Source organism: Ixodes scapularis, unplaced genomic scaffold (assembly GCF_016920785.2).
Source record: "Ixodes scapularis isolate PalLabHiFi unplaced genomic scaffold, ASM1692078v2 PGA_scaffold9__187_contigs__length_104089568, whole genome shotgun sequence".
Classification (NCBI taxonomy): domain Eukaryota; kingdom Metazoa; phylum Arthropoda; class Arachnida; order Ixodida; family Ixodidae; genus Ixodes; species Ixodes scapularis.
The window spans coordinates 3,545,027-3,569,215 of record NW_024609884.1 but is presented as its reverse complement, the minus strand read 5'-3'; the positions used below and the strand labels follow the sequence as shown (position 1 = coordinate 3,569,215).

The 24,189-nt window shown below is 47.6% G+C and overlaps 2 protein-coding genes across 3 annotated transcripts in view; both read left to right on the top strand.

The window, feature by feature from the left end:
* Positions 1-1,834: 1,834 nt before the first annotated feature.
* LOC121048195 lies at positions 1,835-7,537 on the top strand. The gene is made up of 4 exons (XM_042287220.1): positions 1,835-2,020; positions 3,639-3,901; positions 5,212-5,368; positions 7,475-7,537. The coding sequence occupies exons 1-4, from the start codon at positions 1,835-1,837 to the stop codon at positions 7,535-7,537; spliced, it is 669 nt and encodes a 222-aa protein (XP_042143154.1).
* Positions 7,538-9,278: 1,741 nt separating this feature from the next.
* LOC8032069 (aminopeptidase NAALADL1-like) overlaps positions 9,279-24,189 on the top strand; it is a 32,680-nt gene continuing 17,769 nt past the window's right edge. For both annotated transcript variants that reach the window (XM_042287171.1, XM_040219548.3), the window contains exons 1-6: positions 9,279-9,382; positions 11,219-11,531; positions 13,841-13,940; positions 18,973-19,053; positions 19,574-19,656; positions 20,308-20,510. In XM_042287171.1, coding sequence (XP_042143105.1) covers positions 9,296-9,382; positions 11,219-11,531; positions 13,841-13,940; positions 18,973-19,053; positions 19,574-19,656; positions 20,308-20,510 — 867 coding nt within the window. In that variant the 5' untranslated portion in view covers positions 9,279-9,295. The remainder of the gene's footprint in view (positions 9,383-11,218; positions 11,532-13,840; positions 13,941-18,972; positions 19,054-19,573; positions 19,657-20,307; positions 20,511-24,189) is intronic.

Sequence of the window (24,189 nt, the reverse complement as noted above, 5' to 3'; positions counted from 1 at the left end):
CTTGATGTCACAACTCAGACTGCGTTTTCTGGTCTAAACATATGTTTCGGCATCGTCATTCGCTGAGCTGCCTCCGTAAGTTGCGCTGATTGGCTCTCCGAGTGTTGTGCGTGAAAGCAGACGCACAAACTTTTTTTAGAGTAAGCATCGAATTCGGGTTCACTGCGGTTGATTGAACGCCATTTCATCGAAACACGTTTTAGAGGACGGACTCGTTTTATCGAAGTTCGGTTTGAAGAAAACGGAGCCTCAGTTCAGAGAAATTCTGTTTATCGAAAAGGAAACGCTGCTTAAAAAAAGGCTCCCGTACTTGGCGCGTGTATCACTGGGGCGCGTATGAACCACAGCAGGGCGCCTCGCTGGTGCCCATGGATGCGGACAAGCATGTGCAGCGTGCGCGTGAACATAGCTTTGGCAAGCTTGCAAATGCACGCACTTTCCAGCACCAGCAGGCGGCCAGACGCCCTGCTTGCAATCGTCTCTCTACCTGGGTCTCACTAGTGCCAGTAAGCTCGCGTAAAGTGAAAAACATGCCAACGAAATATCGTTTCACCGCCCCTTTAAGTGCGGCTCGTACAGTGTGCACGCGAGCTGCGGAGCATTCTATTTGGCCTCGTGACAACCAATGCCTCCACATGCATCCGGGTAGAGACTTGTGCCCAATCGCTGCGATGAGGGGAATAGCCGAATATTAACAATGCGTGGAACTCAGCGCGTGCCCTGTGCTTTGCCAATCGCAGCACGTGTCTATGATAAACATTGGCAGCATATACTGACTGGCTCCAGATTACGTGGCCGCTTGTTCTGGCTACGAGTTGACGGGGGTGAACGCTTCTCGTTTTTCTCGAATAGTTTCTGCAACTGCCACAGTGTGGGAAAAAAAAACTGCCCCGGGTTTCGTACATTATGAGCGTTAATAAATAATTCTAAGCGGTAGTAGTACAAAACTTGTTGCGTCGCCCCTCTAATCATTGTCTCATGTGAGGAGATTGATGGTGCGTAGACTCTTTTGTTGAACCGAATCTCGCCTTACACTCTTCAAAATTCTTCCGCGTCTACTTTCCCACAGAGCACTCCCAGAGACAATCTAGAAAAAAAATTGGGACAATTGCGAGGACTCCAATATCATTAGAGGAGAGAATAAAGTGTGAGCACTCCCACGCTCAGGGCACGCCCAGTGTTACAACGCAGACTTTTTGACGTCTGCAAGAATTCGTTTCGTTCTTTGTCGCATTTCTTCGTCGATGGCGGTGATCGTCTGTCCAGGCACTCTGCGGGAAAGTAGACGCGCGGGCATTTTTGACCGATTTTTGAGGGTGTCGAAGAAATGCCGTCAGCTGCGAAGTTCCGACTGATGGCGCGGTCGTGGTCGGCCCACCTCAACCAGAGTTGCGCAAAGTTTTTAGGTCCGCGAGAGCAGAACTATATCAGCGGCTCGGAGGCCTCCGCGACCCCGACTTTGAGCACCTCTGACAGGTATGTTCATGACGTAATCGTTAGTGGATTCAAACACACTGAAGCTTAACGAGAGCGGCAGACGGCGCCTGCTACCGTCGCGTTCGTTGTGCTCCAAGACGCCGACGACGTGAGGTTGGCGGCGCTGCCCATTGCTGACGATGTTTGAGGGGGCGGTCTACGTGGGGTCGCGTCATAACGTCTGGGCCCAAGGTGTCCGAGCGGTACGGAAGTAATCCAACTCTGGTCACAGGGCTTCGAACCCCGGGAGCGCCGGTTCGACGAGCTGGACTCCCCGCGTTCCTTGGAGAGCAGTGAGGCGCGTCGCCAGCTGTTTCCCACCTGGCCCGTCCGTTTTCCGCGCAAGTCTCCTCCACACATGACGCCCCCCGGGGCAGTCCGGACCCCGAGGGCGGGCTACGTGACCGGGTCCCCGAGGGGCGCCGAGCCGCTCATCCTTTCGCCCGGGGAGCAGACCCCGATCCTCTACCAGCAGCAGCCCGTGCCGCGCAGCCTCCTGCCAGACGCCGACTCTCCGGCGCTGCCCTTCATGACCGACAAAGAGGTGTGTGCCTCCTTCCAGACGGGTTCTGCGCGAGGTGCTCAATTGGAACGGCCCTTGTGCAGATCTTATGGGCTCTTCCCAGCACTGGAAATCACGTCCGTTGTTGATGTTGTAGTTGTCGATGTAGTAGTGGTCGTTGTTGACGTTGTAGTTGGCGGTGCAGGGCGTCCGTCGTCGATGTTGCCAAATCCTCGAAAAAGATCGCCCGCCTCCCGCATGAATCGAACTTGGGCTACGCCACAACTCTTTTTTTTTAATGCATTAGCATTAGAACGTTTGTTTTAACGAAAACCCGGCGGTGTCTTTCGTTTGTCAGCTACACGGAGAGAGGGAGAAGAAGGGGGAGACAATGACACGTGCGACGCTCCCATTGGTCCGAAGCGCTGACGTGAGAGCGCGTCAACCTCTTTCCCTCTCGCCGTAGCTGACAAAATTAAAGACACCGCCGGGTTTTCGTCAAAACGAGCCTTTGGTTTTCGTCAAAGTCACGAGCACAGCTGGCGCGGAGCGAGAGAGGAGTAAACGTCGCGCAACAGCCCCTAGGTAACAAAGCCTTAGTGCTGATTGAGATGGCGTCGTCGGAGAAGGCCAACGCCGGGCACTGATAAGAAACGAGGGCCGCGTCAGCGCTCGGCTTCGAGTCAAGTTTGAACTTTCAGCCGAACGTTGACCTAATCGTCGTGTCCCGTCTGGGCCCAGCGTTGGCCTTCTCTGATGACGCCACCTCATTCGGCAGAACGGGCTTCGTTATCTAGGGGGTGTTGCGCCGCGGCGCGGTGGAATGCGGGCGCAGTGGCGTCATTAGGGTCAGCGACACCCGAGACGGTAGTCGCCGCGACCCCCCCCCCCCCCCCCCCCTTTTCACACTGCCCAGCTGCCCTTCCCTGGGCGCTGCACACTGTGCGCGCGTGTACAGTTGCTGCTTTGTCGTCGCCGGTTGTTCTTCGCTCTGGGTTTCTGTAGTTGCGGTGCGTGGGCTGTGATGTGTGTGTGTAGTTAAAACGATAGATATGGTTCCCTCCACGAGTGATATAGATGCGGTTCTATCCTGAAACATAGAGAGGCACCCTCTCTTAAGAGGGCTAATGGCAGCTTTTTCTCGCGCAAACCTCTCGGCTAGTCCCGGTCGAGTGCAGTTAGTCCTCAGCGTTTGCGCACGGTACCTAGCTCGAACCAGATGGTCTCTTCAGGGAGCAAGTGGTAGTTCAGAGCAGGACCAAATGCTGCCATTACAGTCCTTTCAGACCCTCTTTTTTCTAAGAGTGTACTGCAGGCGACTTTGATCCAAGGTGCCCACTTCCATCCGAATATTATATTAATTGAAACTTCTCTTTGTGGGATATATTTCCCGTTGCATAAACCTTTTGCTTACAAGCACTAGACTCTAACACCACGCCGTCTATACGCGCTGGTATCGCACTTCTTTAGCATGCACTCTTTTGCTCCTATGCTGTTTTGGCCCTGTTCTGTTTTGTCGCGTGCGTTTTTTTCGTTGAGCTGTATTGACACCGCGCTCCCTTGACCATGTTGGTTTGGCGTGTACTATTTTGCCGCATGCGGCTACGTCGCGTACCTATTTTGAGGCCGCCTCTGAAAGGTACCGCTTCTTTGCTTTCAGATCTTATCAGCACGCAGGCACCGCAAAGAACGACACAACATGGTTGAGTGGATAGTAACCTGGGTGTTCCTGGTCACCGTGGCAGTGGTGCTGCTAGCCGTTTTGGTTGTCTTCACCTACCGGCAGCCCCGGCTGGACGATAGGAAACAGAGTCAGATCTCGCTGTTCAGCCGATTTGCACACTTGCCCGATTTCAACGACAGAGTGCAAAACCGAATCGTCAGCCAAACGCTCTCCGATCAAAACATTCGCAGCGTGCTTGCGTAAGAATCACCCTAATGCTGCCTCTGCTTTACCTGAACAGTCTTTTTCTTCTTTTTTTTTAATATTGATTTGTTGAAGGTTATGCGAACGCGTATATTTCGCGCTTTGCGATTGTAATCCGGAGACTCGGTTGGCAGTGTAGGCGTTGTACAGAAGTACGGAGTCTGAAAAGCGTCTCCGAGTTTGCCGAGGCAATGTCCTCTCTCCCTCCCCCCCCCCCCCTCCCCCCAGATGTCTTCCTTACGACGTCCTAATGCGCATCTCCATTTGTAAATGATCTCCTTTCTTATTAATTTTTCAGACTTCCCTGGAGCCACTGAATCTCGGGCCCACTCCCTTAACTGAGTTTCAGAAATATTTTTTCTTACAAATTGTTTTTAAGCATATTTTCTATTGTTTTTAAGCATATTTTCTATTGTTTTTAAGCATATTTTCTATTGTTTATAAGCACTTTTTATTGTTTTTTAAGCGTAATTTCTATTGTTTTTTATCCGATTCATTTATTTCCAATTGGACTACGGTAAATCTGCAATGCTAACGCAGGAGTAGACTAAGACACTTTATTTTTCATTCCTTTACAGGCCCCACCTCAATTATTCCGCGTGTTTCTGCCAATACTTTAAAACATCCCTTAAAATGAAGTGCTTTATAAACGAAAACAAGAAAAAAACTATTTTTTGGGAACAAATTGACAACCACGTCGGACGTCCAGGGATCGCAAAAAAAAAATACTAATTAGCGAACTAATTGCCTTAAATGTACTAATTTACTTTTAATTAGTACAAATAAACATATTATTCCAGATAGAAACTTGCTGTGTGTCATGGAAAACCCCTAAATCAGTCAATTTTAGGACGCCAGTGACCTCAGTGTCCGCTCGTCTCCTTCGCCGACGGTTCTAACTTCTGTGGTCTGCAGCATTGCCAAGGGAGCCCTGCATCCCCCTGAGCATCCTGTGACGTATTTTGTTACCGCTTAGGGGACACTCCAATGCATTGGGTCATCAGCACGAGCTGTGTGGAAATCAACCTATAGTCTACCAAGTTCCATCGCAATTGATAGTGCGCGCAGTGAATCTGGTGAAACCTTCCTGTCAGCACGCACACAATAGCAATGCACACAACTATGACAACCAGTGAATACTCTCTAGAGAGACGTGGCAACGTAGGAGACCACCCCTCGTAACACACACTGTTTACTAACTCCCTCAGAATGTCCTAGAGTTTCATGGATATCCTGGGGACGTTCATAGGATGTCTGTGCTGCCTGTAATACATGTTTCCGCCGGGGTTTCCGTTCCCCTTCGCAGGCAGGTGGCCCTGCTCTCCAATGTGGCCGGCGCAAACAGGTCCCAGACGATGGCCTCGTACGTGGACAGCGTCCTACGGAACAACCACTTCAACGTGACCAAGATTATTCCCTACATTGTCACCATGTCCTACGCAGACGACACACACCCGAACAGGGCGAGTCCGATTTGCTCAACATATCCTATCATACATCGTTTATTCAGACACAAAGAGATGTACAGTTCTCGAGGGGCTATCGGAAAAGGCAGTGAAATGCCTGACGAGGAGGCGGCCCTTTTCTCGTCACTCAGCGCGGCCAGCCACAAAAAAAAAGCATGAATAGACAAAGCACTCTACGCAAAAGATAGCATTCTACGACAAAGCATAAATACAAAACACGTTTGTACACATAAAACAAATCACTCCTGATAATACAAAAAAAAATCAGTTATATTGCTTTTTAAGGCATGTCTTGATGCTTTGCATTGGATCTTTTTCTTACCCATCGAACCCGAATGGTTATATGAAAGGATGGATATTTGGTTGGTTAGTTTATACATATGCAATAGTGTGTATTTGTTTCTGTCGTGTAACTGGTGGCTCTAAAATTATATGTGTTATTTCCAGACATACTGCCGGAAAAAGGCAGTTGGAGTATTCTTGATTTCATTATTTATTAAGTAAAGCTTTTCTCTGTTTTTTTTTTTTTTTTTACATTCTGTATGGTTAATACTTTATGATCTCTGAAAAATGGATTTAAACGGCTCTGGTTCGGTGCATGCTCTATTAAACGTAGGCTTCTTTTCTGCAGTAAGTACAAGCTTTCTATGTTTTTTTTTTTGTTGTTGTTGTTTCTTTTTCTTTTTTGTTTTGTAGCACCCGATACATGAAGGCAGTAGTGTAAGCGTGAGTGAATCAATGTGTAATATAATTGTTTCTTGATTCGACGGGGCAATAACTGTTTTAATTTATATATAAGACGAATGGAGCGCTAGATGTTGCTCCTTGTTTTTGTGAAAAGAAAACGCCAAGGAACTCGTGCGAAACAACACGTTCAATAATGTCGCCATGATATTGTTCCAAGATTTCCTGCTAAATACATTTATTCCTTGGTCTAAAAATAATCTACGTTGCTTTATTTGCACTTAGAATTTATCTGGGAATACAACGGTGCTAATGCCTATACGTACACACGTGCGAGAGAGATTGGGCAATAAATATGGCAATTGCTTCTATATGTTGAGCTTTAATGCCATCTTCATCAGATGCGCTATTATTCCTCAGTTTTTGTAACAGGCTGTAAATGTCTGTTTCAGGCAGTAGGGAATCAGATAAAATGATTTTCTGCACCGGATGGGTTGAAAAGTTCGTAATCAGCACAACTTGTAGCATGTGAACCGGAAGCGCCAGACTCTAAAAAATGCTCATTAAATTTGTCAGAAAGCGTAATTCCTGTGAAGCAAGGGACTTCAATTACAACTTCAGTAGCACCGATTTCTTTGCATATTGACATAAGATTATTCACAGTCTTCCATAATTTTAGGAATTATTATAAATGACTGCAAATTTGTTTTTCATAAAAAAGGCTCGGAGCTCGCTTAATGTCACACTATAATTTGTTTCTAGGCTGCTGTGGGTGTTGTTTTCCGGCTAGACAGTCCGGGAGTCTCGTTTTTATAAAAGAGACGTAAAACCTATTACGTTGTTTCATTCTTTTACGAAGTGCGGCGTCTATTCATGGTCGCTTTGATTTTTTTTTATTTCCGTCATAAGAAACGCTTCCTCATATATTCTTTTTTCTTGTTATAACATGTCGTATGCTGTAGTGGGGTCAATCGATTGTAAAATGTTGCTCTAGTTTACTTTCGCGACTAACCTTTGAAGTAACTCGATTTCATCATTGTTTATCAATCTATATGTAACTACGGTGTTTTAATGGTGGTTTCTAAAGTGCTGAGTGGGGTGTAACTGATGTCAGTCACATAGAGTGACATCAGTTACATGATCACACTCACATAGGGTGACATCAGTTACACAGTAAACGATGTCAGTCACATAGAGTGACATCAGTTACATGATCCCACTCACATAGAGTGACATAACTTACACTGTAAACGATGTCAGTCACATAAAGTGACATCAGTTACATGATCGCACTCGCATAGAATGACATCAGTTACACACAGTAAACGATGTCGCTCAGATAAAGTTACATCATGCTTGCATGAAGTGTCCGTTTGTTTTAAAACAAAAAAAAACCTGATACCGTGTGGTTCCTTACAGGCCACGACATCATTATCCCCTCAGATAGGCGGTTATCAATCCAATAGTTTACTCAGGGCGTGACGTTTCACATGAAACGCCCTATGTCACATCTCAGACCTCAATATTGCCGCGCGCGCAGCTGGTCAAGTAGGCAGCGCGCCCGTGGCCGGAGGGTTATCGTGCTTGGCTACCACACAAGCGGCCGAAGTTCGATGCCTGGGAGCGGGCGCACCTTTTTGTCATTTCTGTAAATGTCGGGTTCTGGTGTATTCGAGAATTATGTTGCTTATTCTCAAAGTCTTCCAAGGATGCCATGACGACCCGACGGCTGGGCACCTTCACTATATCAGGACACTTGCCATGATTCGTGAAAAGTATTACTGGCCCAAACTTACGAAGAATGTAGATAACTACACAAGGTTCTGGCACGAATGCCAACGACGGTAGAAAACGCCGACGAAGCCGGCAGGAGTCTTGCCTTGCACCCGATTGCGCCGCCGACCTGCAGATCGTTCCTGCAGATCGGAATGGATTTGCTCGGCCCATTCCCGCCTTCAACGCAAGGCAACCGGTGGATAATTGTCGCAACCGATTACCTAACACGATACGACGAGACGAAAGCCTTTCCATCGGGAATTGCCCTGGAAGTCGCCAAGTTTTTCGTTGGATGCATCGTCCTCCCGCACGGTGCCCCCGAGGTCCTGCTTACAGACCGAGGGTCATCGTTCATGGCACAACTGACGCAACAGATCTTTCGCCTCAGTCAAAGAAGCCACCGTCTAACCACGGTGTACCATCCCCACACCAAAGGGCTTTGTTAATAAACAGCGTGGCTATTACTCGAGCAAATACAGTATTACATACTGCGGACCGCGTGAGTCTATGGTTCGTTTCAGTGCAGACGCAGCCGACGCTACGAGCTGGTGGAACCAATCAGGCAGCGACAAACGCTCACCATCATGGTGTTCGTCGTGTTCCCGTACGTGTTGTGTCATCGCTCAACCAATCATTAACAGAAAATGCCCAAGGACTTGCGCTTTTGACGCTGCACGATTGGTCCGATTAGCTCGTAGTGTCGCCTGCGTCTGGACTTAAAGCTGAAACGAAGTATAAGCAGGATGGGCAAAGGAGAAAGAAACAATTCGCACGCATATCGACGCCGCGGTGTCTCTGGAACCTCGTTCAGGCAGAGCAGCAAATACTGCTCACGGTGACCGACCCCTTAAATTCGCCCCATTGGCAAATATTTTGTTTTTCGACGACTTTCAACCCTCCGTCGAGAGGGAACCACAGTATCTATCGTTCTAATAAATTATACAGTGATGTTGCGAAAGACTGCTCAAGTCGTCCAAGAGTTGATCTTGTTTTGACGGTGAGCTAATGTTGTCGGTGTCTGTTGCTCCCGTGAGAGCGGCACGTTCGACACTCTGTTCGTCGCACGAGGAACGTTTTTCTGCCTGCGACTTTTTTGATCGCCTTGTTTCTTTGTGTAACAATCAATTCCTTGCTTTCTCACACGTCCTTCAGAAACCACACGGTATAGAAACAAAAAATGGTTCAATATATGGAGACCGGGTTCTCTTTTCTAATGTAAATCTTCTTATAACTATTCGTTATCTCCTGTAAACGTGAACAGCCTCCGAAGAAGACGAGCACTTAAAAGATTAAAACGAGTGCGCATACGTAGCAGCCTATTAAGGGTTGCCCGCGTGGCTATGGCGCGTAACCCCAGCGCGCCTTGGCCGGTCGTGTGAGCCCGAGCCTCGGCCTCCCGCCTCAAATGGCGCCTCTTCCCTCGAGCAGGTAGTCCTGGTGAGCCCGACTGGCGAGAGCCTCCGCATGAGCACGCAGGAGACCTCGATTCCTGGCGTTGACATGACCGTCAACCACGCTTACAACGCATACGCTGCCAGGGGCCAAATCACGGTACGCGGCCACGACTGTCAGCTGCTAACTTGACCCACGCCGTTCTCGTCTCGCGGTGAGCTCCTGCGGGACGCTCCTGTTTCCGGATACATTCCACCGACTTCCCGACTGTCTCGGCTCAACATTTCGCGCAATTGCGAACACAGTTGGCAACCTTTTCAAACATGTTGTGTCTATTTCTAAGTATGGAGTGAGTAAATGTATTTTACATTGAATGGACTTCGGGGATTCAACTGCTTCTCCTTTCAAATTCACGTTGACACCCCTGTTGTTGTTGTTGTTGTTGTTTTTGTTAGTTCGTTTTTCTCGCATACGTGAAACAAATAATGAAAAGTCTACCTTTCGTTTTTCTTCTGCGACTTTAAAATGGTCCGATTTTAAAATGTTCAGAGAGTACAACTCTCTTGGGAGGAACACTACAGCCTCGAACACAACATTGCTGTCTGCGATAAGTGTCGTCCAGCACATGGCCTGGCGATACTACGCTCTCCGCAATTCCCGTGCACGTATCGGTGCGGGGAATTGCGCGGGAATTGCTCTCCGCAATTCCCGCGCACTTCCCCGGGAAGCGTGCGAGCGAGCACGTATCGGGGTAAAGTCCGAAAATGTATCTCCAACCAAAATGTGAAAGGCAACCCGACGTTTCAAATCAACGAAGAGGTTAGGAGCTGCTTCTGTGTCCGCGTGCCTTCAGTCACCCCTGAAGAAGAAACCGTGTTGGTTTTGAAACGTCGGGTTGCCTTTCACATTTTGGTTGAAGATACATTTTTGGACTTTAACCCTCACCCAACCAGGCAGATATCTGTCGAATATGTTTACTTTCAACGTAACGGGGTAGCACCGTTCCTCGGAGCGTGTCCAGCGAATGGCGAAGCGGAAAATACGGGTGTACCCGAAAGCGCAGGGTGCGCAGGGGCCATCAGGGCGGTCCAAACTAAGCCGCAAAACGGGTGAAAACGGCTCCCGGAGAAATCCCGGGGGAGCGCAGAGGGAGAGAAATCTGGAAGGAGTTCTTGAAGCTGGCGATCAGTCGTACACACAAAAAAAGAAAAAAAAAACAACTCATGAAGTGAGAAACAATAAACAATGTTGACATTCAGTGAAGAAAAGGAAACGACATCTGTTTTTGTGCCACATTTGTTTCTGAAAACCTATTCTATTTCTATTTTTATTTGGGCGGCATTTTAAGTCAGTAGGAATTCACTTCCGCATTATCCCCGCGCAGAAGATGCTTTTCCATCCAACCGCCCTAGGGGTCTCGTCATTCGCTGGAGAGAAGGTAGTGATTGTCCTCACGCGTGCCCTGTGCAAAGTAGATGCCCGGGCAGTTTTTAGTGTATAGGATAACTGGTTTTCTGCGCTTCCCGCCTGAAACTGCATATTTCTCATTTCTCTGGCCTACTTGAGAGTCTCAAACCATGTCATTTGTTAGCCTGTGAACTTAGCTCTGAGAGCTACCTTCCTGAGATTGTTCACGAGCGCACACACGTTTAATATCCTTGGAAGCTATGAAATTTCTCTCCGGGTTTTCTCGACTGAGAAGAAAGGCGAATAAAGTAGCGCTGACTTGCCGTGAAGTCACGTGGTTCCCAACGGTGATTTATGTTGATTACAGCTCCCTTTTGCCGTACCTGCGCTCGGTACCAACATCTAATCATTAACAGCTCGTACTAAAAAATGGTCCGTTGCTCGTGGAAGCATGTGTGAAGGACCTCTCCTGCAGGTCGTGCATAGTATTATTTTCATTGCGCTCTTAGGCACCCCTTGACTTCCTTTCATAAAGGAGTTTCTCAACACTCTTGGAGCCTGACGGCACAGATTCCGCTCGGTGTCCAGGACGGCTCCATCATCTACGCCAACCGGTGTCTGCCTAAAGATTTTGCGCACCTGGACGCCATCAACGTGCGCGCCTGGGACAGGGTCCTGCTGTGCCGCTACGGCCCGGTGCAGAGCCCCGGCGAAGCCCTGGAGGCCGCCACCAATGTCGGTGCGCGAGGCGTGATCTTCTTCCTCGACCCCGCGGACGTGACGAACGGCGGGCCGTCCTTCCCGCAGTCCTGGTGGATGCCCGGAGATGCCATCCGCCGCTCCCACGTACGCCAGGATGAAGACATCGGCGATCCCATGACGCCAGGTTACGCTTCCAGAAGTAAGTATAGAGTCACGATGACATTACCCGTCTTCGCCGTGCCTAATTTACCCCCGAGTCCCACTGGAGCGACAGACATAAACAACCGACATCGACAAGCCAGCTTCAAGCACGTGCCTGAGAAGGACCTTTGGCAGGCTTGCATTGTCTCGATGCTCGTGAAATAAGCACGAGTGACTGCGAGTGTATACCGAAGGCACCTTCGCGCGCTTGCTGCACGTGCTTGCAGCTTGTCGGTGTCGGTTCTTTCTGTTTGTCGTTCTAGTGGGACTCGGCCATTAGAAATTCTAGGGTTCCGTGTTTTCGGTACGCGCGCACCGGTAAACCTCGAGACACATCCCCGATTTGGAGCTCTAACCTGGACACTTGGCGAAAGTCGGCGAGGGACTCGGCCGCCGTGATTGGCCGGTGCCAAGGTCAAGGGGCGGCGCCGGCTAATCACGGTCGCCGGATTTCTCGCCGACTTGTTCGCCAAGTGTCCAGATTAGGGCCCCTGATTTGTGCACCCGGTTTTGTCGAAATTGGGGAAAAGTGCAGCCCAAGCTGCGATCCAATCGAACGGAGCCGAAAGGAGGTCTCTTTTTCTTTGGGGTTTGTTCTGACCGTCGAAGCGCATCGTAGAAAGAACAAAAAGATCATTCATTGCTAGATCTAACAGATGACATAGCGAAGCAACAAAGGTCAAGGCACTTTTGGCGCTGACTGATTGGCTCCAGTAAAGTCGGCTGCTCTTGGCTGTCAAACGTCGGCTAAAACGCCTTCCTGTCTTTGTCACTGACAGGCACCCGTCTTTAGAACCTACTCGAGGTTTTGATATCTTTCTACCTGTCCTTTTAGCAAACAAAATATTCGCCAGAGAACAAGAAAATAACAGGCTGATATTTTTTTTTTTTTTGTATTACCACTTAAATTTAATATATATATGTATATATATATATACTCAACAAAATATTAGCCCTTAAAAGGAGTTAGCCGAGGAGGTTGCCAAAAAAGTGAGAGTGATGAAACGTTTCGGGCCTGGTAGGCTCTTCGTCAGTCAAGTGATAAGACTTCGTTCTCCTTTTCTTTCAATCAAAGAAAAAACGGCCGGAAAAAAGAAGTTAATTGAAAAAATGCTTACCGTTTAGCGGGTACCTACTCAACTAAATTCTCGCTTAAAAGTTTAATATATCCAGATACCAATGCAATAAATACTATGGAAATAATTAAATATAATATTATTACTGCCATTCTTATCATAAAACCAGTTTTTGGGACATGTGGTTGGGTATAACCCAACTATACCTGGTGTCATGTGAAGCCAATGAGAGGCCCAATGTTACGCGTTTGCTCGTGTCACATTAAACGATGAAGCGAGAAAAAAAAAAAGCAACAGTGCGGTACCGATTAGAAGATCTCAATTAAATGTCCATAAAAAATGACGGCAATGATCCTTTCGAACTGTTAAGGCCCTTCGGTTCTAAAGTATTAAATCTATAGATAAATTCAGATTCTTTATTTTTTCGATCTCTGGTGGTTCGAAAGCCCCCCTGGAGTATAATAAAATTAAAATCAGAAAGTCCGTTATGTCCTGCGGAGTTTAAGTGCCGGGAAACCGGTCCGGCAACGTGTTTACGTATATGACTTTTATGTAGATTCATGAGTTTTCTTATGCTTGTTTTAGTTTCTCCTATGTATTGAATTTGGCATTTTCTACATTGAATTAAATAAATAACATTTTCCGAATTACAGTCAAAGGTACCATTTATTTTCCAATTAACGTTATTCGCTGTGCTACGAATAGAGTTAGCTATAATTATGTCCCCACATAAACTGCATTGGTTATGATTGCACTTGGTGCAACCAATCGGGACCAGGCTACGTCCGATGGAGTTTCGGGACTGTTTAAATAAATCTAATAAATTACGTGGTCTCTTGAACGCTATACCAGGGGGTCGAGGGATAACTGCCTTTAAAGCTGTGTCCATGTGTAAAATATTCATGTGTCGTCTAAGAATATTGTTTATGTTTGGAAGTTTTTATTGGTGAGGTAAGATTAGTCGTAATTCATGATTATTTCTTTTCGGCCGCTCTACTAAACACTATATACTATATATATATAAACACTATATAAATACTAAACACACTACTAAACTAAATATATATATATATATATATATATATATATATATATATATATATATATATATATATATAACAGCGAGTGACTCGCTCGAGAGCTGTGCGACTCAGAAACTGAAAAAAAGGGCATAGCTCATGTGAGATCCTTAACGCCATCGGTACTGTTACGTTGTATTCCTACCTTTCAGAAGTTCTCAAGACACTCTACAATGTTCCGTGGAACGCGACCCGGATCCCCAAAATCCTGGCTCAGCCCATCGGTTATGACGACGCTAAGAAGGTCATGGGGTACGATTAGTCTCGGGGAACAGCCAATATTTGTGGAGCCGCCATTCATTTTCACTTAGTAAAAAATACAGCGCGACTAGGCCGAGGACAAAGAAGAGAGATACACTGGACAAGCGCTGACTAGCTACTGAAATCTTATTAGAAGAGAAACACGAAATTCATATACAGCAACTATACTACTCAATGCCGCATGATGAAGTTACGTTGAGCGTCAAAGAGTGCATTTTTTATCACAACGACGGAAACAAATTCAAAACGCAAAGCGATATCTCGAGCGACTCCAACTTTTGTCCGTTTATTGGATGCCAGGACAAAGCTTCCGTACAGAGGTCAGGAGTATACATAGGATCTAGGGAGACAGCCGTGATCAGCAATATTTTCTTAAGAAAGATCAAACGGGCCCTCGAACTAGAAAAATCCGCCCGAAAGATTTCTTAGGTATGTTGACGATTATTTGATATTCATGGAGAGGATAGATTTCCATACAACGCTTGACAAAGTGCTTAAGACCTTCGCTGAACAAGGTCTAGGCATTGGGTTCACCTACGAGACCCCAAAGGAGAACCATATTCAGTTTTTAAATCTCCTTATGAAAATGAAGGAAGAGCATGTAGGCTGGTCGTACCATCCTAGAGCCGCGAAGGGTTTACTGAACTATCGGTCAGCACACTCAAAACTCGTCAAGAAAGGCATAGCATTCTCTTGTATGAGATCAGTATTAGCAAAATCCTGCATCCACAATATGAACATTCGCTTTTCGTCCTACATTCAGAAGGTCTGAGACTCGGGATTCTCAGATCAGTTATCCCTTCGACCTGCGCCAAATTAATCAAGAACCTCGAGGCTGATCCAACGACTACGAGAGGCGATCTAGTTAGGAAAGAAAAAAAAGAAGGTTTCGGTCATTCCGTATATCCATCGCATTTCACACGGACCGAAAGGAGTCGCATCAATTTATGGAGTGACTGCAGTTTTCTCTGCCCGTAACAAAATAAGCCGAATATGCTCTTTCGTGAGCAAACGCGCAGGCAAAGAAACTCAACTGAACCGTACTGGGTGTGACGTAAAACACGGTATGAAATCCGTCTTCTGCTTAAAAGGAACGGTCTACAAGATCCCGTTATCCTGCTCCCGTTTATATAGGGCAGACCGGGCGATGCATGAACATTCGACTCCGGAAACACCACAGCTCTAGGAAAAGCGTGCTCGCATCTAGCGATCCATTGCCGAGATTTCGGGTGCGAACTACGTTTCACAAGCACAAGTGTTGTACCAGCTTCGAGAGCGTTGTAAAGGGGATCGGTGGCCGAGTGGGCTAGCGCACACCAGCCCATCCACTGATCTCTATTGTAGTAGGCTGGATCGCGGATCGGGAGCTCGTCGGTGTCGCCACCCGCGGCCATTGCTTGGCACCAGGCAATACACGCAAGTTTATGGGAGAAACGCACAAAAGTAAGAATATTGAAGCATGTACGCTGTGCTCGGAGGCGAGTATTTGATGGTGCGCTGCGATCCTTGTGTCGGGTGTTTGGAGATCGAATCAGTATTTATCAAACTTCCGAACGCCGATTAAAAAATATCAAACGTACCGGAGCACCTACGGCTGAGCTCGCAAGCTTGCTCTCGTAGTGGAGTAAACAAAGGAACTTGCCGTCAATGAGACCGTCCTGGGGGAAGCCCAGAAGTTCATGAATCACAAAGAAGTTCCATCTCGACAGCGGCTTTCCGGCAGTGAGAAAATTCCGCGTAGCAAAGCCTTCGAGCTTGTCGTCTGCTAAACCCAACTCAACGAAACTTCCACCGACTCCGCGGTAACTCTAGGTAACTCTCGCCCCAATGAGCTGCACTACAGCGGAGTAACTCTCGACCACAAAAAATTTATTTGTTAGAACTGCGAGGGGCTGTAAGTTTTCATGTTTGTACACAAACTATTTGACGGGCTTATCTAAAAGCATCTAAAAAGTTTCAGTGCCGACAAAAGCTTGGAAACGGGGGAAACGGCACTTTTTCTCGTTCTTCTCATAGAGTCCAGTGCATTGGCTGGTGTCAATCAATGGCCGACGGTGGCGACACTCGGCCCCAGCTGCCGAGGCCGCGGTCCGCTATCCAGCCTACTACAATAGAGATCAGTGGTCCCATCAGAGCAAGCATATACAGCAGGTTCCGTGTGAACATACCCTTGGCAAGCTTGAAATTGCACGGGCTTGTCCGCACGAGCAGAGACATGGCGGCGGCCAGTCGCCTCCCTTACAAACGTACATAGACCGATCTCACTAAGCGTTCGGCGCATGCGTAACGCCGCCATTACTTTAGTTCTTAGGAGGCAGACGGCCGTGCACGCGAGGACTCGTGCCTTCTCGTGCTTTACGCGCGCAGTGCTCCAGTGAGGTTGTCGTACGTGCAAAAGGCTGAAGTTCCCTCGATGCATTGCGGCAGCGGTGGCGTAGTCAAACTGGCTGGTGAGATTGGTCTATTGCCCCGGGAGATAATTAAAGCCTACCCTACAACAACAACAAAAAAAAAAAATCCACGTGTGTAAGCCAGCCATCACTAACCGCGTGAAACACATGTGCGCAAGAATCGCGTCGCGTCGCGTCGCCAAGAGGCTTAACCAGAGGAACGCTATGACGTGGCCCAATGCCGTGCCGTCCCGCGATAGCGTCAGCGACGATTGCTATGGCTACGCTTTTTGGCGGCGCGATACGACGCGATTTTTGCTTACCTGTTTCAGACTTTACGGATAGCGAATTGATTTATTTACTTTTTATTCGGGTCAGCTCTTGAGGTGAAGAAAGAAGTGTTTGAATATCACGCCGTGCCGGTGCCTGTAGAGCTTCTTTTCTAACAAGATTTGAAGAAGTAAGGGTTTGAAGATCACGTCGTGGCTGTGCCTGCGCGAGCATCAGCGTCTATTTCGTGTTTTTGTACTAATAATATTTTAGTTGCTAGTCAGCGCTTGTCCTTTGTCCTCGTCCCAGTCGCGCTGTTTTTTACTGTGAACTCCTACCAACTCGCTCAAATGTACATTCACTTTCTTTCTGGGCAGCATTCTGGAGGAGGGAACAAAATAACGGAAACCACGGCGTATATTCCTGAAAGTTGTATTATACGGGGTAATAATTGCACCTCTGTGCAGTATACCTTTGTTTACGCTTTGCAAGACAAATCAGCGAATCACAGGAGCGCAAGTTTCCCATACGCTCCATTATTTGTCGGAACAGCGGCGTAGACTTTCCATTTTCCCGGGGTGGGGTGGGGTGGGGGGGGGGGGGGGGGGGGGGGGGGGTGTGCTGCGCGTTATTTTTTCGCCAGAACTAGAGATTGAAGCTAACGAAAGAACGCTGGGATTCCATTTCCCATGTATTTTGTCAATAAAGGCAACGTGGGCGTTATTTTGTTTACAGGCCACTACTACACTCTAAAAAGAGCCCGTGCGTCTACTTTCCCGTACAACACTCGGAGAGCCAATCACGGCAACTTACTGAGGCAGCTCAGCGAATGACGATGCCGAAACATATGTTTAGACCAAAAAACGCAGTCTGAGTTGTGAACATAAGCAATGCAAGCGTAACGTTTTGCATTGCTTAATGTCACAACTCAGACTGCGTTTTTTTGTTTTTTGTCTAAACATATGTTTCGGCATTGTCATTCGCTGAGCTGCCTCCGTAAGTTGCGCTGATTGGCTCTCCGAGTGTTGTGCGGAAAAGTAGACGCACGGGCTTTTTTTTTAGAGTGTAGAAGCTCGTTACATGGCACGTAAACATCGTCTCGGTAAGGATCATGGCCTGGGCCCGAGGGGGGGGGGGGGGGGGGGCGGGGGCAGAGCTTCCCTTTTCGGATCTTATTAGGGGGGGCACGAGCCCCGATGCCCCCCCGAAGTCTACGCCGATGTGTCGGAAATTTATTTCAGCTCCGCGTTGAGTGCACGACACTATAGACCCTTTTCTTTGCAAATGCCACCCGGTGGTGCTCCAATCTACAAAATCCCAGAGAACTTCCGGTTTACAAAAATAATGAGCAAATGCCACCTTAACACCGCTGCTTGAAATTTAGATGAAACGTTTAACCACTAATTGTCCAGGTGAGCGCCAAAACAACGAAGTAGTGCGAGATCTGTTAAAATGTGTCGAGTATTCCTGTAAACCAATTAGTCTCCTCCAAGACATTAAACTGGACAGCCAAAGGCCCTCGTTAAATCTCCAAAGTTGTTGTCCGTGTAGCATTTATGCTTTCTAGCACTGGTGAGATGAGCAAGCTCGACAGGCTTGCAAAGACGGAGCGATCGGAAGTCGCTTGGGACGCAAGCCGCGGTTCATGTTTGTAAACATGCAGAAGGGTCTATAGCGAGCTGCACGTTTTGTGTGTACGTGTTTGCGTTTGCTTCGACATCTGAGGCTCTTGTTAGGTTCTCGGGAAGGAGAAGGCTTCCGCTCAGGGTATGCAGGATGACATTCGGACGTCTCGTCCTTTATACACGCGGCTTTGACGTTACGCGGCTGCGGTGGCACTGCTGTCGGTCCGGCGCACGTGCCCTGTGCGCATGCGCAGTGCTGGTGTGGGCAAACGCCGGCTTGTTTTGAAAGAGTTGCAGTCACCAAACTCTGAGCGGGGTCAAAGAAAGGAGGGCTCAGAAAAGCATTCAAACACCAACTGCTTTCGTCACTTTTGAATCCCGTTTTGGACTGCCTCCGTAATGCTCACCCGTGTCGCCGTTTCCTCGCGTGTGTGCTCAAATGAGCTCCTATATTTCTTTGTTGCTGTACAAACAGCATGCGGGCATAACCGATGTAAACTTTTTGCTCTGTATAAAGCATAGCTGGAGCCTCTGTGAAGCGCGTAAAAAAACTTTGAGCCAAAGGACGCAGTTTTTGGCGCTGGCACGCCCAATCTGTTCCCAGCGTTTTTCATTTGACTTCCATTCGTTCGTTTCCCAGGCTTGCTGCTTACGGCTTCACGCCGCGATTCCAACACGATGGTCTTGTAAACGTCTCCACGTAACGCGCGACAATTTTTCTGGCTGTTTTCAACGCAGGAGGATGAAGGGCATGGAATGCCCGGACGACTGGAAAATCGGACTTGGCCACTGCAGCATCGGCGAGACCACTGAAGACCGGTGAGTGCCCTCAGCGAACGTGAGCCTCCTGGTCCATCGAGAATCCTTTGATTGCTGCTCTTCAATATACTCCTTCATGGAGTTCACCCCAAAATGACTGCATTCTTTCCCTGAAGCTCAGATTCGTCACGTTTGCTGCGGTGGCAGAGTTCATAAAGCGGTTGTTCGATTGCATTGCACTCTACGCAAGAGGCGATCTTCGAGAGGAAATGGCTCGAGGACGCCCCTTTTAGTATTTTTCACCTCCTTGCATGCTTAGCTTACAGCGAACTGCCCATCCGCCCGTGAAAGCGAGGTGCTTGCTTGTTTCAGCGTGCCTAAAAGCATAATGTATTTCTCGTTTCAAAGTCGTTTTTTTTGTTCGCTGCTAAGGTTAAACCGGACATAAACGATGCACACCTATAGCATCTTAAAATAGATGTATATGATAAAACGCTGAGCTGTCGGGTAAAAGGCAATTACGCGTCCATTTTGTTTCCGTACGTTGACTGACGCTTATGCTTTTCCCCTTTTCTACCAGCGTGATGATGGAAATCTTTAACACACTCCCAAGAAAAAAAATCGAGAACGTGGTTGGGTACCTGCTGGGCACGGTTGAAGCTGGTAAGCTTTGTGCTTCCTAGAGTGGCAGTGATATGTTCGCAAAAGAGAGAGGAAGCTGAAAAAGAACAGAACGCTAAGCAGAGAACGTGGACTTGAGAGGTCGTGTCTGAAGTCAGAGGGGCGTGCGACGTTTAAGTTCTTTTTTTTTTTTTTTTAGATTCTTCCGATTAAGCTGGGATCGACTTCTTGGTAGTTATGAGATGGCACTAATATTTGGCGACAGAGATCCGTTTAGGGTGCAGCGGACCCCGGGTTTTACTTGTTTCCTGTACCGCCTTCGAAAAAGTGTCAGGTCGTAACGAAGCTCACGGTATCGGACCCGGTGAAACCGTTTCGGTTACCTATTGTTATGTAACAGGTCGTCGCATAAAAGGTGTCAGAAGCAAGTGCTCCGAAAAGGACGCCTTGAACTGAAATGCAGTGAACGCGTAAGTCCGAGTAACGCATGTGTCTACCGAAGAAGGAAAACAAAAACTCGGACACGAGGGACATACCAAGAGGAATAAGAGAACGCTGTCTCAAACACAGCTGTCATTTTAGTTTCAGAAGTATCATTTACTCAAAGCAAACCCCTCCAACGTCGCCAGCAACCTCAGGCCCTCCACGCCGGCACGATTTTTTGTTCCGCTTTTCCTCGGCGGACTTTCGCAGACCGGTACGTGATGTTTGGCGTTCCTTTGGATGGCTGGAGCAACGGAGCCGTAGCTCCAGGCTCGGCGCTGGCGCAGTCGCTCGAGCTCTGCCGGCTGCTGGCGGCCCTCACCAAGACCGGATGGAAGCCTCGCCGGACCATCGTGTTCGCCGGATGGGACGCGCACGAATTCGGAGAAGTCGGGGTCACCGAGTTCATCGAGGTAAGCACTCTCCTCCCGGCTGGCCACACCAAGAGGCGCATAGACGATATGCGAAGTTGCTCAAGCGTATGACAACGCTGAGGGGGCGGCCGTCTTGGTATTTAAGATATTCAAGTATTTATACATGAAAAGCTTAAACACAAAATGAGCAAAGCGAACCCGAAAGCTTACATTTAAATACCTACACACTGGTGATGGGGCTCAGCAGACTACGTCAGTGGAAAGAGGAGTGAAAGAGGCAGAAAGGGAAGAATGCAGGAAAAATCTGCTCTAACAATGTACAGGTCACAAAAACAGGACATAAGAAAGGAGAATGTGTTTGACAATTCACTGGGAAGTTCTTTACTGTTTAAGGCGAGAACGGGAGTTTTGAGGACGAGGAGGTATAGGGCTAAATTTCAAGAGACGGACATACTATGTGACGGACATACTGCGGACCACATAATTTTTATATATATATATATATATTTTTTTTTTCTTTTTTTTTTTTTTTTAATATAAGGACAGTTTTGTTTTACGCGAAGAGACGCGTTTTTGTACCTTTATTTGAGCTCTGAAGTACGAGAAGACGTTTCGAGTGGCAAATGTAATAACGCGAGCAGAGTTGGAGTCGCTCGGGTGTGAAGGCAAGCCTTTTCCAATAGACTGATTTCACCAGCCAGCGTGACTACGGCACCGCTGCCGCAATGCATCGAGGGAACTTTAATTAGTCTTTGTGCACGAGGGGCAACCTCGCCGGAGCTCTTCGCGCGCAGAGTACGAGACGGCACGAACCGTCTTGTGTAGTGCCACCTGCCTCCTATGAACTAAAGTTATGGCGGCGTCACGCATGCGTGGAACGCTTGGTGAAATCAATCTATTGCGCCAAATGCAGACGACCTTAAAAAATTCCAATGTAGCGCCGAGTATTTTGCGACATCGAAATGCACTGCAAAAATATATTGCGTTTACCCGTTTATTGCAGCAAGCGCTGAGGACAGGCGCACGATAGAATGCACCTCTTCCTGCGTGTAAATAGACAGTTTTAGTGGATCTTGGGCAAGGACTGCGTTGTTGGCGGGAGCTCGTGCCATCGCTTTGAGCATGGATTGAGCACGCACCCGCAAGGCCCGCAATCTAGCAAGCTTCTACAAAAACTTTCTAGTATCTTAAACGAAGTGCATTTGCAGACTCGGCATCACTCGAGTTAGGCAAATAGAAGACAACACAACGCGTGCAAATCCAAGACTTTTCGGTAATTTGTAGTATTACCGATCGTTTTGCCCAACCAGCAGCTTGGTTTACTTCGGACACATTTGATAACCATCGAATGCTACCTGCAACTGGGCGTCGCCACCGAAGCGCTGCTGTCGGTGGCGACGGTATTGACAGCGCCGCCGATGGTGACGACGCTAACGTCAACAATCAAAAAAAGCGCAAGAATTAGACGAAGGACGAGTAAGAGGAATGCACACGACTCGTCCTTCGTCTAATTTTTGCGCTTTTTTTGGTTGTAATGCATCCCCACATCGTCCAAGTTACCACTCTTGTGCTAATGTCAACGCCGCGAAACTCGGACTGTGACCGGGGGTCGGTAAAACTAATGCCCCTGAATAAAAAAAGGTAGCGACATCTCCTCTTTCCTCCTCTGACGCGCACACCCTTTATCTTTATGATTTGCTTTTTTACACCCGCGCGACGACTGTAGCGCCGCCTGGTTTGGCCCACGATAGCAGACGGCCTTCCTATACTTGAGTCAGAGCGCAGTCAAAGGCTGAAAGACACGCGAATACATACAGGCTAAAAGCGCACTGGCACGGTCTACCAGCCGCGAAGGATGTGCTCTAAGAAAGACGATGAAAGCCGTGACGTTGGACAGTCGAATTCCTAACACCAGAGATCGAATTCCTAACACCACTCTCTTAAAAATGCCTGAATGTTCACTTACCCGCAAAACACTCGAAGAGCCAATCTCTGCGATCTACGAAATAACTTCGACGAGTGATGAAACGGAACATCTGTTTAGACCTCAAAATGAAGTCTGCGCTGTAGCATTACGCAATGCAAGCATGACGCTTTGCATTGCGTAATGCCACAGCGCAGACTTAATATTGAGGTCTAAACGGATGTTCCGCCTCATAATTCGCTGAGCTGATTCCGTAGATCGCAGAGATTGGCTCTTCGAGTGTTTTGTGGGTAAGTGAACGCGCAGGCATTTTTAAGAGTGCAGAGATGACTAGATTAGTGGCAACTCGTCGTGACGCTAGTGCTTTTTAAACTTTTAAATTTATAGCCATTTCAGTTTTTGAGTGTCAACATTATTTCTGCACCTTCATTATCACTGACAGAAGTCGAATTGCTTGCACTAGAGATAACTAGATTACTGAAAGCTCAACGTGACGCCAGCGCTTTTTAAACTTTTATACTTATAGTAAATTCCCTTTCCTTTTTAACAATTTTCTCTTTTCCTTCTTTGAAAACGTTGAAACCTTTGGGGGGGGGGGGGGGGGGGGGTTCATATTGTGGGCCTTTGTATGTTGTTGCTCAATGAAAGAAGTCCTGTTGCCGCCCCCGGCCTAGATGTTTTATACTTTCAAGTATTCGTAACCATTCACCAACACGCTCGTTTTCAATTATTACTGCACTCTGTAATGTGCACTATCCAGGAGTTACAAAGAGATATTTGAAATACCTTGTATGAAGATTTAAGTCTTGGGCTATTGGACTATTTTATAGCCCAAAGTTTGACTATGTTTGGGCTATATCTCACAAAAATTTGGCGGCTTAATCTGCGAGTACCTCGCAACCCTAAGCAGCAATTTTTTTTTATTTTTTTTTTGGCGGCAAAAAAATTTTTGCGTCCGCTCTAATAGCCTGTTCACAGTGGAAGCGGATCCGCAACCGCGAAGCGGATCCGCGCACTTTTAACCGCCAGGCGGATGGGATCGCGTTGTTGGGGTGCGTTTTGCCAACCGCTTCGGGACGAATACCTCCCGCTTTCGCGAACCTCGAAGCGGCAGCCAATCGTAACGCGACGCGGACGTTACGTCGGTGACTTTCGAAGCAAGATGGCACCCGTCGCTGGTGAGCCTTCCTCTACCTCACTAGTTGCGCGCAGTGTTCTAAAAGGGGCGAGAGCGTAACCCGAGCAATTGAAAAAGAGGGGAAGAAGGAAGTCCACTCTTACCAACCATACAGCACAGCATTTGTTACAATAAAGAACAAGTACAAAAGAGGTATCCGAACCAGATAATTGACGATAAGGCGCTCCTGATAACAATGCGAACCTCGTAGTGCTCTCCGCATACGTTTCTCGGTAAAGATTACTGTTGCGCAAGCTGCCGCGGCGACGGCAGCTTGCGACGTGGGGAGTGACGTCACTGGCCTTTCATATATAAAAAAAAGTTTTGGTACAGTGCGTTTACTTTTTTTCGTCAATCATTTCAGTCAATCAACACATTTCCTCGCATTGATAACGTCTGTAAAGTTCGTCCAATTTTCGCCTTGTCAGTTTCGTTTCTTAACTACACCTTGCCCTTAACAATAACAGAGTGGAATAGCCTGCCTAACAGCATCGTGACCCAGACAGATCATAACACATTCATATCCCAACTGACCATCCATCTGCAGTAGCACTAATAGCAAAGTCATTTCGTGTTTATAGAAATGTTTTGTTTCTGTACTTTTCTGTTTAATCAGG

Bases quoted from the DNA above. Each gene is read 5' to 3' on its own strand.
- LOC121048195 (XM_042287220.1), top strand. From the start codon at position 1,835: ATGACGCCCCCCGGGGCAGTCCGGACCCCGAGGGCGGGCTACGTGACC. The intron at 2,021-3,638 runs GTGTGTGCCTCC...CTTTGCTTTCAG, and splicing joins CCTTCATGACCGACAAAGAG to ATCTTATCAGCACGCAGGCA. The intron at 3,902-5,211 runs GTAAGAATCACC...TCCCCTTCGCAG, and splicing joins AACATTCGCAGCGTGCTTGC to GCAGGTGGCCCTGCTCTCCA.